Consider the following 17,968-nt stretch of genomic DNA (forward strand, 5'->3'; position numbering starts at 1 on the left):
GGAAAGTAAGTGTGTGTGTGTGTGTGTGTGTGTGTGTGTGTGTGTGTGTGTGTGTGTGTGTGTGTGTGTGTGTGGGGTCGGTCGTTCATTTATTAATTGCCACTTGCAATCTCGCAAACAGCCAGTGTGTTTCCAAGTGTGTGTCTGTGCATGTTTGTGTGCAGGCGATACAGCTCCCCTTTGGATTCAATGCAATGGTGGTTAAAAGCTCTTGCCTGTCTTATCTGCTTTGAAAGCCACTAGAATGCAAACGCAGTCCCCGGTCAGAACGTGGTCTCTCTCTCTCCCCTTTGGTCCCCTCCAAGTTTAGACACAGTCGCGGCCTGTTGACGTTCCAGACAATGGGCCTCTGTCAGACCCTCTGGCTCATGGATTCATAACTCATTTGATTCCCCTAGTCAGTGCATGAATTTGCTATTCTTCTTTCGCTCCGCTCTCTTCACCCTAACCGTCTTGTTATCACAGACCATAGTAGCCTTATTGTCTATTAAATGCAGACCTGCTGTTCCCCTCAGGGTTGGAGAGGTTGTAGGAGGGATGCGGCTTTATTTACTCCTAGTTGGTTGCATTGAGTTTCTGTTTATTTGTTTAACTTGGCTCCGCTTTTATTTATGAGTGTGGGGCCGCCTATGCACAGCCTTTCAGCATTAAATGTTAATGCTGTGGGTTGGTTGGAGATCGCACGCAAACACAGACACACAACGTACACATACACAACATATCCACGTACACATTCGCATACACACACAACATATGCATGCTTACAGAAGTGTAAATACACATCCCCCATGCAGGCAAACTTATAGGATACCCTTAATATACTCCTGTGGTATACTACTACTGCTGGCTTCTGCTGTGTTGGAGTGTGATAGTGCAGTGCTATTCAGGCCAAGTGTGGTACTTGAACTCACTCCAGGGCCATTGGCATGTACAGGCTTTAGTGTAGTGATAAACCATGCCTTGATCACTGCCCGGGTGATTCTGTCTCCTCTGTGCGCTACGTAAAGGTAGCTTTATTATTTAACAGCTCATTTGGAAACATTTCTGTGCAAATTATTTACCAGCTTCTTGAGCCAATGCACAATTAGTCAATCCAATAGAGTACTAAAGTGCGACGTCACGTTTCCATAGCAACCGATTTTCGCTTCCGCCCAAATTAACTAGGGGAAGTCCTATGCCCCACGAACGTTTTATAGAAAATGAACGTTTTTTTTTGCAAATGGATTTGCGAGTTTGCTTTACCAATGATGTAAGTAATATTGAGTATTGATTGTCTTCATATATATAAAAAAATATATTTTTTCATTTTGAAAGAAAACAACACATGGCAGCAATGGGGAAACGCCATCTCTCGTTCGGTTGTTTAGAACTGGAAACCCGGTTGCCAGGACAACGTGACGTTTTCACTTCAGTGCTCTACAGATGCGACAGCCAACCCCTACACAGTCAAGCTCATTCTGCCTTTCTGTGCACAATGTCCTGCTCGATCGCCCTCCCCAGCGCTCTCTCCCTCTGTGTGTCTGAACGTCCCTGGGCTGGGACTCAGTTGCACTGACTGAACACTGCCTTTGTGCGAGGACAGCTGGCTGTAAAGTTATTGGGCGACGCTCGTACACACGCACGCACGCACGCACGCACACACACACACAGTTTGCTGTGCGTGCCGGCCTCAATGGTCTCTGTTGTTGGGCGGTCGTTAAATGCATGAGCGGCCGGGGAGGTGTGCCCCTGTTCTAACTTTATGACAGAGGACTGGTGCTGCTGCCCCTCATAGCTCCACACCTCCTACCCCCGCCGTGACGTCACCACGTTGGCCCCGGCAGCGGGGTACTACCGTATTTTCCTGTGTGTGTCTGTATGTGTGGGGGGTGTATGTCCTGGCGCTGAGTATACAGTAGTTGCACAATGTTTTGGCGGGTGATTTGCAGCCATAAATAGGAGCATGCAATCCTCCAGTATGGTTATTTCTTTCCATCTGTCGTCCCGGTCTCTCTCTCTCTCTCTCTCTCTCTCTCTCTCTCTCTCTCTCTCTCTCTCTCTCTCTCTCTCTCTCTCTCTCTCTCTCTCTCTCTCTCTCTCTCTCTCTCTCTCTCTCTCTCTCTCTCTCTGGCTCGTCTATGTTCCACCTCTGTCTCTCAACCGGCCCGGTTCAAACCCGTGGCCTCTGTGTGTTGTTCCACTGCAGCTGCAATCTGCAACACTATGGGGACTGTCGCCGCGCGTGTGGGATGGAGACAGAGGGTCCATGTGTTGCCCGTAAATCGCTGTCTGCAATATGTCTGCCTTTACTTGTCTTGCCGTTGTGCTGTGCGATTTATCGGTCTCTGTCTCCCTCCCGTTCAATCCATCCTCCACTCCCAGCCAGGCTCCATCCCTACCCCATGATCCACGAGAGCACCTGTCGTTTCCATTTGGTGTTTCCACCTCCACCTCTCTCCCTTTACACCTCCCTCCCCTCCCCTGTTCCCTTTACAGCCCCTGCTGCCTCCATCTTTTCCCAGAGCTGTGCTCTGGTGGTGGGAGGGAAGTGAGGGAGGAGGGAGAGGGAGAGTAACGGAAGCGGGCGTGGAGGCAGGCGAGGCGCATAGCTGTGGCCGGCTAATTAAAAGGCAGCTCGTTCTCCTGGTCCAATGTATGGGAGGGGTCAGGCATCCACCAGAGAGAGAGTGTGTGTGTGTGTGTGTGTGTGTGTGTGTGTGTGCATGGGTGTGGGTGTTTGGTTTTGGTGTGTGTTCACTGTTAGAGTTAGGAGTGCATTGTTTACCACTGATCATATTTTATATTTCTTCCTTTGTCCCCCCTCTCAAACTTGTATCCTTTCCATTGACAATTGTTCTCTCTCACTGTCTCTCTCTCCCTTGTTATTGCTTGCTATCTCTCACTATTTCTCTCAACAAATCTATTTGCATATTGGCATGACAAACAGTTTTGCACGGCCACAAAAGCATACAAAAACAAACTGTCTATGTTGAATATGCAAATAAGAGAGAGAGTGAGAGTCATTAGTGTTGGAGTCATTTCATGTACTTGCTGCTACAGTGTTTTTCTCTCTCTTTCCCCTCACGCCTCTCCTCTCTGTCTGTCCCTTTCTGTCTGTCTGTCTGTCTGTCTGTCTGTCTGTCTGTCTGTCTGTCTGTCTGTCCAGCTGTTGTATGAGCTTGGTGGAGCATGAGGGGTACTGCATCGCTGTGACAGCAGTGCTTGTCCCAGGCAGAGAGGAAGTGATCTCAGAGGACCGGTGCTTTCACAGTCACACAGTCATGAATAAATCATTCAGCTCGGGATTCCTGTTTACCAGGGCAAGGGATATGATGTTTCCTACAGTTGTTAGCCTGTTACATAAAGGCGCAATTTAGTATTGTGACATTGTTATCAGTTGAACTCAGTGTGTATTTCCGAATATTTTTTGAATTATTTAATCTTTTAAGAATAGTAAATTTGCAGCTGATACATATGAATCGGATCATTATTATAAATGAACACATTCTCTCCACATATCACTGTCTTGAATTAAACCCAAGTGCTTTAAATAAACAAGGTTTCATGCAGGTTTTATGGTTTCCTCAGGCTTTCACTCCTCTTAGTGTAGTCTACCCTGAGCAGTTAAAAGAACAATTAACAGTGGCTCTTAACAACTCATCAACACTTATCACACACAAACACACACACACACACACTCAAACACATGTTTGAGGCCGAACCTTCTGGTCCAGTCAGGAAAAGGGGTCAGGGGTCAGGGATCTGAACAAGAAAGTTAAGCCGGGCGTAGCAACACGTCGTAAACAAACCGTTAGACACCATCTGTAGGGGCGGTGAACCTCCAGCCGACCTGGGACACCGTGTTGTTGTGCTTTTGCTGGCTGTGGTTGTGGATGTAGGTGTCTGGATGAACATGCATGGCAGGGACAGCGATGTAACAGAGGAGGTGGCCATCTGTTCACACACACACACACACACACACACACACACACACACACACACACACACACACACACACACACACACACACACACACACACACACACACACACACACACACACACACACTCCACCTGAAAAGCCTCGGGTGATGCTAGTCAGGAGACGTTGACTAATGAAAATGAACAATTACTGTCATCAGTTGATTTGCCAATGAGTGATTGGGTCGTTATAATATCACACACACTTGGAAATCTGCCTCCTCCTTTCTGGCAGTGATTTGTTTTTCCTCTCACCATGTTTCTTTCACTCTATCTCCCCGAAGGACTCTTCAGAAGCCTTCCCTAACTCAGTTACTTGGACCTGTCTACCTCTTTGACAACCCTCTTACTTGTGTTCTGCTTGTCCTCTCTCTCTTTCATCTACTCTCTTTTATTTGACCTGTAAATTCCAACCCCTAGTCCACACCTTGCTGGAGGCCTGGAACCCGTCCACACTTCCCTTCATTCTGTAGCTCTCTCTTTCCATTACGTCTCTTGCTCTCTTTCCTACTATCTCTCTCCCCCCTGCTGGTTCTGTCTGTCACCTGGTTGCCCTCATCTTCATCTGTCGCTGGCACTGGCAGTCACACTGGTATGGTCCACTGGTCTGGCGTTCTGCAGGGTTTAAAGTGTGTGTGTGTGTGTGTCTGTGTGTGTGTGTGTGTGTGAGCATGAGAGATGGGGTGTGGTGTTTGTTTGCATACATGTGGGGTTTGGTGGTTTTGCATGTGTGTGTGATGGAGATAAAGTGAGCAAATTGGTTTTATTTTGTGTCATCTACAGTGTTCCCTCGCTCGTTGCCTTATCCCCAAACCAATCAAGTATTTTGATTTGAGGCTGTTTCTCCTCTTCGCATTCACGAAACAGACAGATACAGACAGACACACACAGAAACACAGACACAGACAGAGAATGGTGCATCTAGTGTCAGCGATCCAGAGTCAGCTGCTTTAGTCTGAGTGGACCCGAACTCACCGTGCAGGAGAAGACCGCCATAAATCTTCTACTATAAATCGTCTGCTATAAATACAGGACCTCTGCATGGAAGTATGGTGTGTGTGTGTGTGTGTGTCTTTTCTTTGTGTAAGCTCCATTTCTCGTCTCCACAGTCTTGGACCGGAAATTTAAACGTTTAATTGACTGTGAACTATTTAATAATTTAGATGGTTCTTTAATCCAAAGACACTTACAGAAACAGGTCCTTTAGGAACAGGTAGAGATTAGGGAATCTGCTGAAGGGTGTCTACAGGTTAATCCTAGGAGATTAGGGATGGAAACCAGTATTAGTTTGGGAATAACACTGTTATCTGCTGTGTTTGCATTCATTAGTCTAGTGGAACAGTTCAGCAGTCAATGTCTGGATCTAATTGAAGGGAAAAGGCAATTTTCTTCTTTCCCCGCTCCACCGTCCCTCCGTCTGTGACATGGCTACGGGCTGGACACTATCTCGCTCACTACAAACTCACTTCCATGTCACGTCTCTGTCGCCTGGCGCTCCTGAATGTGTTGAATGTCAAGCAGTCTGCGAGTCATCACCTGCGGCCCCTCACAAGAATTCCTCATGTGCCTTTTTTAAAGGGCTACGGTAAAGAGCAACTGCAGCCAATCAAACCGCCGTCATGTGACTAAACACATCATGCTCATGCGGCCATCCCGGGTCGCTGTGTCCATGGATTGCCGTCGAGCGGCGACCCATTTGGAATCAGTTTGCCCGACCAGTTTGTTCAGCATTCCAATTCCCTTTGGGGTAAACAGCTGTTTAGTGAGCCAAGAAAAATGTCTTGCTGCTCGTTTGTTTTTTGTGTTGAAGTACTTTGGAAACTTTTCAAGTGCAACGCCTCTAGTCCGAGGTGTGTTGTCCAGAAGAAGGTGACCTGATCCTAACATCCCCCCGCCGCACCGCTGAGGGGCTCTATGCTGGCATGACAATGAGAAACACTGTGTGTGTGTGTGTGTGTGTGTGTGTGTGTCTGTGTCTGTGTCTGTGTCTGTGTGGCGGAGAGGAGAAATAAATAAATGATTCAGTGGTAGTAAAGAAATGAATTAAAAGGGGGGAATGCGGTAGTACGATGGTGGGGCTTAAAGGAAGGGGAGCCGGCAGGGGAAGAAATAAAATGTTATGTTCAGTGGTATAAAATATTCATGACACACAATTTATCTCGCATTTCGACGGTTTGTGTGAGACGGAGAGGGAGAGGGTGGAGGCAGTGGTAGAGGGAGAAGGAGAGGGAGAGAGGTAATAAACGAGAGCCATAAGGTGGGATATTTATCACGAGGAGAGATTAATGAGGTTGGGGCCAAAGTTAGACTGTTCATTTGTTATCAGAGTCAGGTTTGCTTCTGCCGCCATGCGGTGTGCGTGTGAATCCTTGTGTGTGTGTCTAAAAGCACAGGGTGCATAAAACACAGGATCACCGTATTACTATGTATTTATTTTACCATTTAAAAAAAAAAAAAATGCTTTTGCGTCGTCTAGTGTTATTTTCAATTCATACCGGATTGTCAAGTTTTTTTTATTGCCCAAAATGTTTATTTGGCAGTCTCAAAAGGCACACCTCAGTTCTCTCCACTACTTTTTCCATCCTATGTAATAGATTTATGAATTGATATATTATCAGCTTGTCTAAAGATAATGTTAGCTTAAGTGTGTGTCACGCGTGCACGTGAGGTGCATAATAGTGCTTTATTTAGTCAACAAAATAAAGGTTGATTTGGCCTAGATAAGCCATCTTGAATTCAGTAGAGTAAATGTTGTTTTTTCAAATACATAGCACATTGAAAGGGAGGGTCCTCTGTTGGGAAATGTGTGTGTGTGTGTGTGTGTGTGTGTGTGTGTGTGTGTGTGTGTGGCCATGAATACATATTTGGTGTCTGTAAAGTGTTTGACAGCTTAAATCGTCATTATCTCCCCTGAGATGCGCCGTCATGGTGTGTCTGTTTGGGTGCGTGTGTGTGTGTGTGTGTTCATCGGGTGAAGATCAATTATTCAGTATTTGTGTCTTCTAGTAATGGGGAGGCCGTAAGTTCATGTTCCCTCTTCCGCCCCGAGGCCGTGTGTGTATGCACACGCACTCTCACGCCCACACCACACCATTGAACACAGACACTTCCAGGGACACACCCTGCTAATGTAGCCTCATGAGGCCGGCACTTCCCAGTAGACTTCACACATTCTCTTCGGGTCAAACGCCCTTCCCACACTCTACCATTATGTCAAGAAAACCCCAACACTACATTCCGCTTCTTGGCTTTTTGGTGGGCCAGATAATAATAATCCTCATTTCTCCCTTTCTCAGTCTACTGCTACTAATGAACGTCTCTCTTTGTCAAGTATAGATACAAGCGCAGATATGGGGTAACATGTTACTCCTCCCTGTTCACACCCATTCATTCTTCCTTGCTCAGGTTCTCTTAATGTTTCACATCCACCGGCCCCAGGACAATTGTTCTAGGCCCTCGAGCAAAGTTGGAATCCTCAGTTTGGAAAACCAAACGCTTGCGTTGCAAAACAAATGACAGGCATAATCCGTCATTGGCACTTGCGAGGGTGTGAGGATGCCAAATAATGAACACAGGAGGAATTCATTTTTATGCAAATATGTACTTTTTTATAAATAGCCCCTTTTTATTTATTTTTTTGCACTTGCCCGAGCGGGACAGTGAGATGAACGTTTCACTGTCCCAGCTTCACTGTTTACTGGCTCCGGGGAATCGGGCGACCCTTATTCATGAATCCTGACTCTATTTACATGACTGTATTTCTCTCTCTCTCTCTCTCTCTCTCTCTCTCTCTCTCTCTCTCTCTCTCTCTCTCTCTCTCTCTCTCTCTCTCTCTCTCTCTCTCTCCCCCCCCCTCTGCTACAGGACAGCGACATCCAGAGGAAGATCGACCATGAGATCCGGATGCGCGACGGGGCCTGCAAGCTGCTGGCGGCGTGCTCCCAGCGAGACCAGGCGCTGGAGGCGGCCAAGAGCCTGCAGACGTGCAGCACGCGGATCATGGCCTACATGTCGGAGCTCCAGCGCATGAAGGAGGCGCAGGTGATGCAGCGGGCCCCGCGCCGCGCCTCGGACGCCGGGGCAGTGGAGGACCGGCTGCCCTGCAAAGGGAAGGTGGCCATCTCGGGTGAGTCCCACACACACACACACACACACACGCACATGCAAACACATGCACGCATTTATGAAAATGCATGCATGCCTAAACGTGCACACACATGCACGCACGCAAACGGATGCACGCATTTATAAACATGAACGCTTGCAAACGTGCGCATACGCAAGCACATGCACGCACACAAACGCATGCACGTGCACTTACACACGCATGTCAACACACATGCTTCCCTTCCTTGTGTTTTTGAATAATTCATTTTATTCTGTATTATGATACACTTTTTAAAGGTGCTATTACGTTGATTTATTTTGTATTATCATAACTGTCAAAGGGTTCAACTCTGTTTATTTTGCAGAGTGCATATCATCTTTGGCCATCCTCTATCTCTTTTGTGTTTCCAGATCTTCGCATCCCGCTCATGTGGAAGGACACGGAATACTTTAAGAACAAAGGAGGTAAGGAGCCTGTGTGTGTGTGTGTGTGTGTGTGTGTGTGTGTGTGTGTGTGTGTGTGTGTGCGTGTGTGTGTGCGTGCGTGCGTTTTAGGGATCATCAATTATTCACATATGAGGCAATGGGGATGAAGTGTGAAATGAATGATTTCGAGATGTCAAGTGCGGTTAGTGTAAACGCAGCGTGAGGCGGCCCGGGCATTCTGTGGCCATTCCCAATGAGAATGTTACATAAATCATCATCATACTAATGTTATTATAGATCTGTGACATAAAAATCATATACTTCAAAAGTCATATACTTCAATAATTAACCCGAATTGATATCAGACCTCATGTAATCATGATTTGGTACACGTGCACAGACTGTTGACTGTGCTAGTGGACCATGTGATGTTCCTACACCCAGGTGCAGCATTGGCAGCTGAATCAAGCGTTTCCTTGTATAGTAACGTCTCGGAGTAAACGTCTGGCACAGATCCTTGTTTTTGGGCCACCGAGTTTTGTGTCGCTTTCGCGCTCGACTCTTTGGTCCTGAACTGGGTCATAGTTTTTAGGACAGGATATTGGTGAGAAACGAGTGAGACCTATTGTGTGGTCCGCCAGGAATTCATCCAGGAACTTCTGTTGCTTTATTTTTCTGTAGTATTTTTGGGAATGGATGCCTTTTCTGTGGTTGCTGTTTTCTATTGGAAGCTCCATTCAAACCTTTCTATTATCTTGTTCTTGGCTGTAATTCCATTCTCCTTAGCAAAAAGCGCTTCAGTGTTGGTGCCTCTCCCTGAAGCACTCAGATCGTTATCTTTATGACTATTCATCGAGGCGAACCCACTCATACTGAGGTTAATGCAGGTTCATCTGCCACCGTCGTCAATAGAGATCCCTCTGCTCCTATCTGCATTTCCTTAAGTCTACCCATCCCCCTCTCTCTCTTCCCTCATGTCCTTTGTCTCTCTCTACCCATCCCTCTCTCTCTCTTTCCTCATGTCCTCTGTCTCTCTACCCATCCCTCTCTCTCTTTCCTCATGTCCTCTGTCTCTCTCTACCCATCCCTCTCTCTCTCTTCCCTCATGTCCTCTGTCTCTCTCTACCCATCCCTCTCTCTCTTTCCTCATGTCCTCTGTCTCTCTCTACCCATCCCTCTCTCTCTCTTTCCTCATGTCCTCTGTCTCTCTCTACCCATCCCCCTCTCTCTCTTTCCTCATGTCCTCTGTCTCTCTCTACCCATCCCTCTCTCTCTCTTTCCTCATGTCCTCTGTCTCTCTCTCTCTACCCATCCCCCTCTCTCTCTTTCCTCATGTCCTCTGTCTCTCTCTACCCATCCCCCTCTCTCTCTTTCCTCATGTCCTCTGTCTCTCTCTACCCATCCCTCTCTCTCTTTCCTCATGTCCTCTGTCTCTCTCTACCCATCCCTCTCTCTCTCTTTCCTCATGTCCTCTGTCTCTCTCTACCCATCCCTCTCTCTCTTTCCTCATGTCCTCTGTCTCGCTCTACCCATCCCTCTCTCTCTCTTTCCTCATGTTCTCTGTCTCGCTCTACCCATCCCCCTCTCTCTCTTTCCTTATATCCTCTCTCTCTACCCATCCCTCTCTCTCTTTCCTTATATCCTCTCTCTCTTTCCCTCCCCCCACTCTTATCTGGCTCACCCTCCATCTCCTGACGACCTTAATGGAATTAATCCGAACAACCTGTGCGTTTCATAACTCTGGAGACAGGTGCGAGGCTTTTAATGAGGCTTAAGGGGGCCGCTCGTCAAGGTCGTTAGGAGGGCGGGATGCAGGTGCGGCGGCGGCGAACCCAGGGGAGCAGCAGAGACAAACCCGAGGCTAGCATGATGCTGGCACGAGACTAGCACAAGGCTAGCATGAAGCTAGCACGATGCTAGCACGGGGATAGCATGATGCTGGCACGAGACTAGCACGAGGCTAGCATGAAGCTAGCAGGATGCTAGCACGGGGCTAGCTTCATGCTAGCATGACGCTAGCATGAAGCAAGTGTGCATCAAACGTCTTAAAAGCCTTTTTAAGATATTACCAAATAAAGGTTCTTAATTTCAAGGTCGATAAGGAAGCGAGAGGTGGAAACTTGGAACTGCGACCTTAAATCAAGAGTGAAACGGATATTAGCGTGCAAGTGTGAAGTCCCTGCAGGCAACAGAACGCAGTAGTGTAATGTGGACATCTTAATCACAGTTAAGACCTATTTGAACCATTTAAACATCGTAAGACACCCTGAGGCCAGAATAAAAACATTTTAATTATAATTCTAGATGTTATCAGCATGCCAAACTGATAAACACTGAATCATCTCCTCACCCAAACCTCTTTCTCTGAACACAGCATTAATGCTGCCAGGGTCCTTTTGGTCATTGTTGTTGTTGTTGTTGTTGTTTGCCCAAGGGGAGTAATAAACTCTTTCAGACCCCTACCCCCCCCTCTCGTGTGTGTGTGTGTGTGTGTGTGTTTGTGTGTGTGTGTGTGTGTGTGAGAACTATATTTAACAGAACAATCACGATGTTCTACGCTGGACTTCATGTCTTCCCCATTGTCTCCCGGTCACCCACCCTAAATCCTCCCGGTAATTCTCCTCTTTCCCGGCATTACCCAGAGCTCCACCGCTGTGCCGTCTTCTGCCTGCTCCAGCTGGGCGGGGAGATCTTCGACACGGACATGGTGATGGTGGACCGCACGCTCACCGACATCTGCTTCGACAACACCATCGTCTTGTGAGTCATCTCCGTGTGTGGGCACGAAGCGCAGTCAAGTCACTTTTAATTTGTTTATAGAATAACATTTACAAAACAACCTGAGTGGACCCAATGTGCCGTACGGTTAAAAAGTGGTCACCACGCACACCTCTTCCCATTAATCTCAGAGAGGAGGCACTACTGGATAATGTTTATACCACGTCTTAAATCCCTCCTTTTCACATGAAAACGACTTCAACCTACATCTGGATAGAAGAGTAATAATCACTGACACAGGCAACACCAGCTATATTATTCTTTACATGCTAGTAGCCAAAGTGTGAGCTACGAGCATGTAGAGTTACTAGCATGTATCGCTTCTAGCATTTAGCGTAACTTGCGCTACTAGCATTTAGCTTAACATGTGCTACTAGCATGTAGCACTACCAGCACTACCATATTATGTATGTATTATTCTTTACATGCTAGTAGCCACATCGTTTCTAGCATCTTGCGCTACTAGCATGTAGCGCTACTAACCTGTTCACACAGTGTGAAGCTAGCTCAGCGCTATCCAAACGCCTGGACCCTGACGCAGCCTCTCGCCCCCCCCCCCCCCCCAGTAAGGACGCGGCGCCGGGCTTCGAGCTGCGCGTGGAGCTCTACAGCTGCTGCTCTGAGGACGACTACTCGGCCGGCAGCACGCCCAGGAAGCTGGCCAGCAAGCTGAGCTCCTCGCTCGGCCGCTCGGCCGGCAAGAAGCTGCGGGCGTCCCTGGAGCCCGGCGCGGGAAGCCCCGTGGGCAACGGGTCCCCGCTGCTCCTGCCCGTCCCCTCCGTGCCGTGAGTCCTTTAAACCCTGTGTGTGTGTGTGTGTGTGTGTGTTTCTCTCTATACCTGGATCCTATGGCTACACTGTGTGTGTGTGTGTGTACAATGCTACCAGTGTTCTAGTAATTACGTGGTAGATGGTAGATTAGTGGAGTCAAATAGGGTTCAAAAGGCGCATAGTACATGTCCGTACACAAACAAACTCTTACACAAATCTAATCTGTGTGTGTGTGTGTGTGTGTCTGTGTCTGTGTGTGTGTGTGTGTGTGTGTGTGTGTGTGTGTGTGTGTGTGTGTGTGTGTGTGTGTGTGTGTGTGTGTGTGTGTGTGTGTGTTGCGACAGAGGACCCAAGTACCATCTCCTGGCCCACACCACCCTGTCTCTGTCCCACGTCCAGGACAGCTTCCGCACCCACGACCTCAGCATCTCAGGCAACGGTGAGTGGGCGCCTCCACACGTATTCCTTCTCGTTCTGTACATCCATTATACATATGGCCTACACTGTATATAGGGCGTAGTTCAATGCTGGGCGGCAACAACGAGGCACAGTGGGAGGCTGGTTCACATAGTGTAATATGATTATTCGGAGGACCTCCCCCCCCCCCCGGCTGTCCAGCTCTTGTGTCGTCTGACAGCCAGCTTTTGTCAAGGTCACGTTAATGAAGGTCATGTTAATAAAGGCGGGAGGTGGCCGCTGTGTAAAACTGTAATGATGGCCGCTGATAAGCAGGGGGCAGGGGCCCTCAGAATGACAGGCCCTCGTGTTTTATTCATGGCCTCTTCTCGCTGCAGTAAAGTTTCATGGCTGCTCCTCTTCACTGCATTCCTGTGAGCTGCCAGGCTTTTTACACCCTGACTGTGTGCGTGTGTGTGTGTGTGTGTGTGTGTGTGTGTGTGTGTGTGTGTGTGTGTGTGTGTGCCAAAAATATTTGTGTAACTTGCCCTTTCATTAAAATGTCAAATGGCATGTTTAATTATTCAACCTGTTGTTTTTCCCTGACTTGTCGCCTTCTCTGGCTCTCCCTCTCTCCCCCACTCTCTCTCTCTCCTGCGTTCCTCTCCCTCTCTCCCCCATTCTCTCTCTTTCTCTCCCTCACTTCCTCCACACAGAGGAGTGTTCCTATTGGCTGCCTCTGTACGGCAGTGCGTGCTGTCGCCTAGCTGCCCAACCACACTGCATGACACAACAGATGATGAGCGGCTGCTTGAAAGTCAAGGTAGGTTAGAGAGAGAGTGATGTGATGATCATTAAAGACATCAACAGATGAATTAACTTATCTAATATTTTATTAGAGAAAAAGCTTTTGTCATAAATATGACTTTCTATGAACAATGCAACAATCAATGCAGCATTACAACACAAATGAAGCATGTAAAAAAAATAGGTTTCAGTTTTCTTTTCTTTCTAATCTTTTTCTTCTAAGTCATTAAAGAAAAAGCTGTTCTTGAATTAGAAGGAGTTCTTGTGTCTGGCTGTGAGTTTGCGTGCATGCTATGCGTATGCTGAATCGCAATCTTGTCAAGACAAATCAGATTGGCCAATACACACTGAAGATCAATTAAATAATTTAAAAATTATCCCTCTCTGGCAATCAGATATATATATATTTTCTTAATCTCATGTTCCACTTCCCTTAGTTAATCAGTCTCTCTCTCTCTCTCCTTGGCTATCGCCCTCTCTGGCTCACAGCAGCTGGGAGGTGACCCTCAGAGCTGGACCACGGTGTATGGTGTCCTCAAAGGAACAAATCTCTTCTGCTACCAGCGACAGGAAGACCTGGAGTCCAGCGTGGAGCCGGCATTCACCATCGTCATCAACAAGGTGGGAGAGAGAGAGAGAAACACTGCCACCGCTAGAGCAGGAAGGATATCATTACAAAGAACGACTTTGGTCGCAGAGTTCAAAAAATTACAGAAAGATAGAATATAAAAAAAAACGTTGGCAGGTTAAAATCTGGAAATCACTGAACATTTCCCTTCTTATTAAGGGGTAAGGGCCCCCCCGTGCTATACAATTCAGGCCAGTGTTCTGCTCACCCCCTTGTGGACAGTCAGTGTGCCAGTTCACCATACAAGCCAGACCGGCCCTTCATCAGCGCCTCATCTCTCGTGGGGTCTCCTGTGACCGCGCCGATCACTTGGGGGTTTCCGCTTTGATTCGGCTGTGACTCACTCGGGTTAACCTCTGACCCCTCCTGATCTGAGTTGCGATGACAGCGGGGTCAGCCGCTGTCAGACCACATCAGATGAGAATATAATAAGTTTGTGAGACCTTTGCTCGTCAGCGGCTCTGGGCTTTGCAACGGGAGCCAGAATGAAATGAGACGACGGGACGACCCATGAGTGAATTGGTTGATCATCACTGGCACCTAGTGGCGGTTTTTAAGACTGCAGCTGCATTCGGAAGAACACGGAACCGTCGTGCAGTGTTTCTATTACTTAGAGAGTGAAGAGATCGTCACTTCAGTAGAGAACATAATAAACCCCCTTTTAGATGAGATTATAATTAGTGTAGTGTTGTATAAGAAATTACAATGTTATAGGGTCAAAAAAGGGTAAAAAAAAAAACGTAAAAGAAAATTGGTACAACAGTGTTAACCCCTACATGCTGATCTGAGGTCATACCCTTTACATTATCCGTGTTTCTATGCGTGGTGTTTTATAGGAAACCAGAATACGGGCCTCGGAGAAGGACCCCCAGAGCAAGGCCCAGAGTGTGTGCATCACGAACCAGTACGGAGGAGAGGAGGTCACCCACACTCTGACCGCCGACAGCCGGGAGGACACCCACCGCTGGATGGAGGCCTTCTGGCAGCACTTCTACGACATGAGTGAGTCCCACACGCCACCGAGCCGGTGGTCAGGGAGTAGGACACCAGCCAGGCATCAATAAGCTGATAATGATGGAGGTGCTGAATGCAGGTCTCGTGCAATGTAGCGCTTTGAGATCATTGTTTGATCTAAAGTGCGTGATGAATGACATTTATTATTAATACCATACACGATAATCCTCTTTTATAAATGAACGTGAATGATGCTTTGTACTTTATTGCAGTATGTATGTAGCCAGGCTCTGCAGCTCCAGAGATTGGTTGGACCAAATGAGGATGAGGATTATTAATATTTGGCCAACCAGAATTATAGTTAGTTTTGGAATGGTGGCTTGTACAGTGCCGGTATCTCCCTGTCACAGGCCATGCGCGGTGATGTAGTGTTAATCTTACACACTGCTCCTTTTAATACGATTCAGTATGTAAATGATCGGGTTGGTGGTGACTGTTCTCGTCCAGATAGGCTTGTCCGTTTGTTTGAACAAACCAGATGTTCTGATGGTTAACATGCAAAACTCCGACCACAGGCCCGGCGGCTGTTATAGTGACTGATATCTCCTCCCCCAGGCCAATGGAAGCAGTGCTGTGACGACCTGATGAAAATCGAACTTCCGTCACCCAGGAAACCCTCCACGGTTACCCCAAAACAGGGCTCCCTGTACCATGAAATGGGTAAGGCATGGGTTCATCCAGCTCTGAAAGGTCTGAAGATATTTTTTGGGTCAAATGTTTACCATATGAAAAGGAATGGTAGGACGAAAAAGGTGAATTAGACACCAGACAAAATATAAACCAAAGGATCTTTCCTTCTTTGCTTGCACAGCATGGTGTTGTAGTTTTAACTTAACTGTAGGGATGTGCATGACGTTCTTTCACCAAAGTGTTCCTTCGCTCTGCTTTACCTTCACCTCTCTGTACTGTAGACTGAACGTCTCTGACACACTGACTCTCCCTGTCTGTCTCTCTCTCTCTCTCTGTTTCTCTTTCCCTCTTTATTGTGTGTGTGTCCTAAACATCCTTCCCTCCCGCCTTCTCTTTGGCTAAACCTTTTTCCTTATTTCCATCGTTTGCTCCCCTTTTTTGTTTTTTTCATTCGCAAAAACTAAACCTTTCATCATTTTATTTCACATTAACCACATTTAATTCGGTATCATTATTCATCCATAATACGTTGGACCCCTATTCAAAAACCAATTTTCTGCTTCCCATCTCACGCCGCGACCATACTAACCTCGTTTCATCCATGACATCCAAAAACACCGGCCCCCACCCTCCATCCTCTCTCCCCCCCCCCCCCCCCACACACATCCTCCATCCTCCCCCCCCCCCGTGCTCCACCTCTGCAGCCCCTCTCTCGGCCCCCTCGTGCGAGGGTCTTCTCCTGCAGGATAACGCTGTGTCCGCCGAGATTCGCGCTCTCCTCTCCTCCTATTACAACGACAGGTGACGTATACGCGTAGGGCGCAGGGACGCAGAGCTCCTCTAAACGGGACCGGGGTGGGTTTAAACATCCCTCCAATCAGTGAGCCGGAATGAGTTTGTTTGTGGCTAACACTAACAGTTCAACCAACGCAAAATACATCCGTGGGGAGCGGAAGGCACCGAGGGGTTAGGAGGCACGTCGTCCGATCATTAGACGTGTTGTCATCGGGTCGACGGTCCGGTATCGCAGCGTGCTGACGCCCGTGTCCCCTGCTTCCCCCCCCCCCCCCCCTCAGTTATTGAGGCGTCGGACGGCCTGGGCACGGCCGTGTCGGACCTCCTGGCCCGCCGCATGCAGGAGCTGGAGCTGCGCAGCCAGCTGGGCACCTCCCCCGCCTGGATGTCCCTGTTCGAGGAGGAGGGCGAGGAGAACGGCTCCCACCGGGGCCCCGGCCGCCCTCGCGCCTCCCGCCTGTCGGCCCCCAGCCCCCGCGCCCCCCACCGCTCGCCCGGCAGCCCCTGGCGCCGCCCCCGGCCGGGCCTGCTCTCCTCGGACGCCAGCCTGACGTCGGACAGCGACAGCCACAGCAGCGCCAGCCCCTGCTCGCGCCACGGCGGCTGGGCCGACCCCCCGCTGAGCTACGGGCTGCTCTCCTCGTCCTCGCCGCGCTCCCGGCCGCGCACGCTGTCGCTGGACGCCAAGCTGAGCACGCTGCGCGCCAGGCGCTACGGCGGGGGCGGGGGCGGCTTCCAGTGCTCGTGCCACCCCGCGCCTCCCGCCTCGCTGCTCGCCCCGCTGACGGCGTCGTCCTCGTCCCGCTCCCCGCGCGCCGCCCAGCCCGCCCTCTCCTGCTCCAGCTCCACCTCCAGCAACAGCTCCAGTGAGGGCCGCCACAGCCCCGAGTCCCCGGAGGCGAAGGACGCCTTCTCCAGGCCGTCGCCGGCCCGCCGCAGCCTCAGGAACCTCAGGGCCCGCCTGGACCCCCGCAACTGGCTCCAGAGCCAGGTGTGACTTGAACCGGGGCACGGCGGCAGCCAGTCAGCCACTCACGACTTAACTGGATTAACGTGGGGTCGCCGACGCTGCGTTGTGATGAAATCAAACGGAACCTAACATATGTGAACTGAGCTCAGGGCGTTCCGCCCGAGGACACAGCCTCGCCCTGAGTGTTACAAGCTGCCTCAACCCCCGCTAGTGGACCCGATGCCCATCAACCAGGTCGGTCCTGGTGCCAACTGGAATAGGAACAGGCCTCGGATAGGAACAATCTCCTCTACCTGGATGCCACACGCGTAAAAAAAATATTGATTGCTACATTTTGAGAACCCGCATGTTGACAGCAATAGTGATAAATGCAATCAAACACGTTTAGTAAAGCAACAACAAGGCTAGCCATAGGGGTGCAACGGCCAGTGGTTCCCATATTAGTATCCGTGTTCCTCCTCTGGTTGAATTGGTTTTCATCTGCCTGCCCTTGCAAGACACACATGCACACAACTGGGACGTGGTTTTAAGGGTGACATATTATACCACCAGGTGTGATTAGACGTTACAAGCCGTTTTTGAAAATCTGCCTCTTCTGACATAACAGGTGGGCGTGTCCACCTAGATGTGTGCTGGATAGATCAGTCTACCAGCCTACCCAGTGGACTGTAGCAAACGTTGCTCATC

General features: G+C 48.9%; 1 protein-coding gene across 2 annotated transcripts in view; it reads left to right on the forward strand.

The window, feature by feature from the left end:
- The window catches only part of rtkna (rhotekin a), a 59,741-nt gene extending 41,911 nt beyond the window's left edge, over positions 1–17,830 (forward strand). For both annotated transcript variants that reach the window (XM_079747485.1, XM_079747486.1), the window contains 10 exons: positions 7,824–8,085; positions 8,478–8,531; positions 11,135–11,252; positions 11,837–12,055; positions 12,386–12,480; positions 13,154–13,260; positions 13,734–13,865; positions 14,709–14,874; positions 15,442–15,546; positions 16,593–17,830. In XM_079747485.1, the coding sequence (XP_079603611.1) occupies positions 7,824–8,085; positions 8,478–8,531; positions 11,135–11,252; positions 11,837–12,055; positions 12,386–12,480; positions 13,154–13,260; positions 13,734–13,865; positions 14,709–14,874; positions 15,442–15,546; positions 16,593–17,308 (1,974 nt within the window). In that variant the 3' untranslated portion in view covers positions 17,309–17,830. Of the gene's footprint in view, positions 1–7,823; positions 8,086–8,477; positions 8,532–11,134; positions 11,253–11,836; positions 12,056–12,385; positions 12,481–13,153; positions 13,261–13,733; positions 13,866–14,708; positions 14,875–15,441; positions 15,547–16,592 lie in introns of those variants that run through there.
- The last annotated feature ends 138 nt before the right edge of the window (positions 17,831–17,968 follow it).

This window comes from Pollachius pollachius, assembly GCF_949987615.1.
Source record: "Pollachius pollachius genome assembly, chromosome: 1".
In the NCBI taxonomy this organism is placed as follows: Eukaryota; Metazoa; Chordata; class Actinopteri; order Gadiformes; family Gadidae; genus Pollachius; species Pollachius pollachius.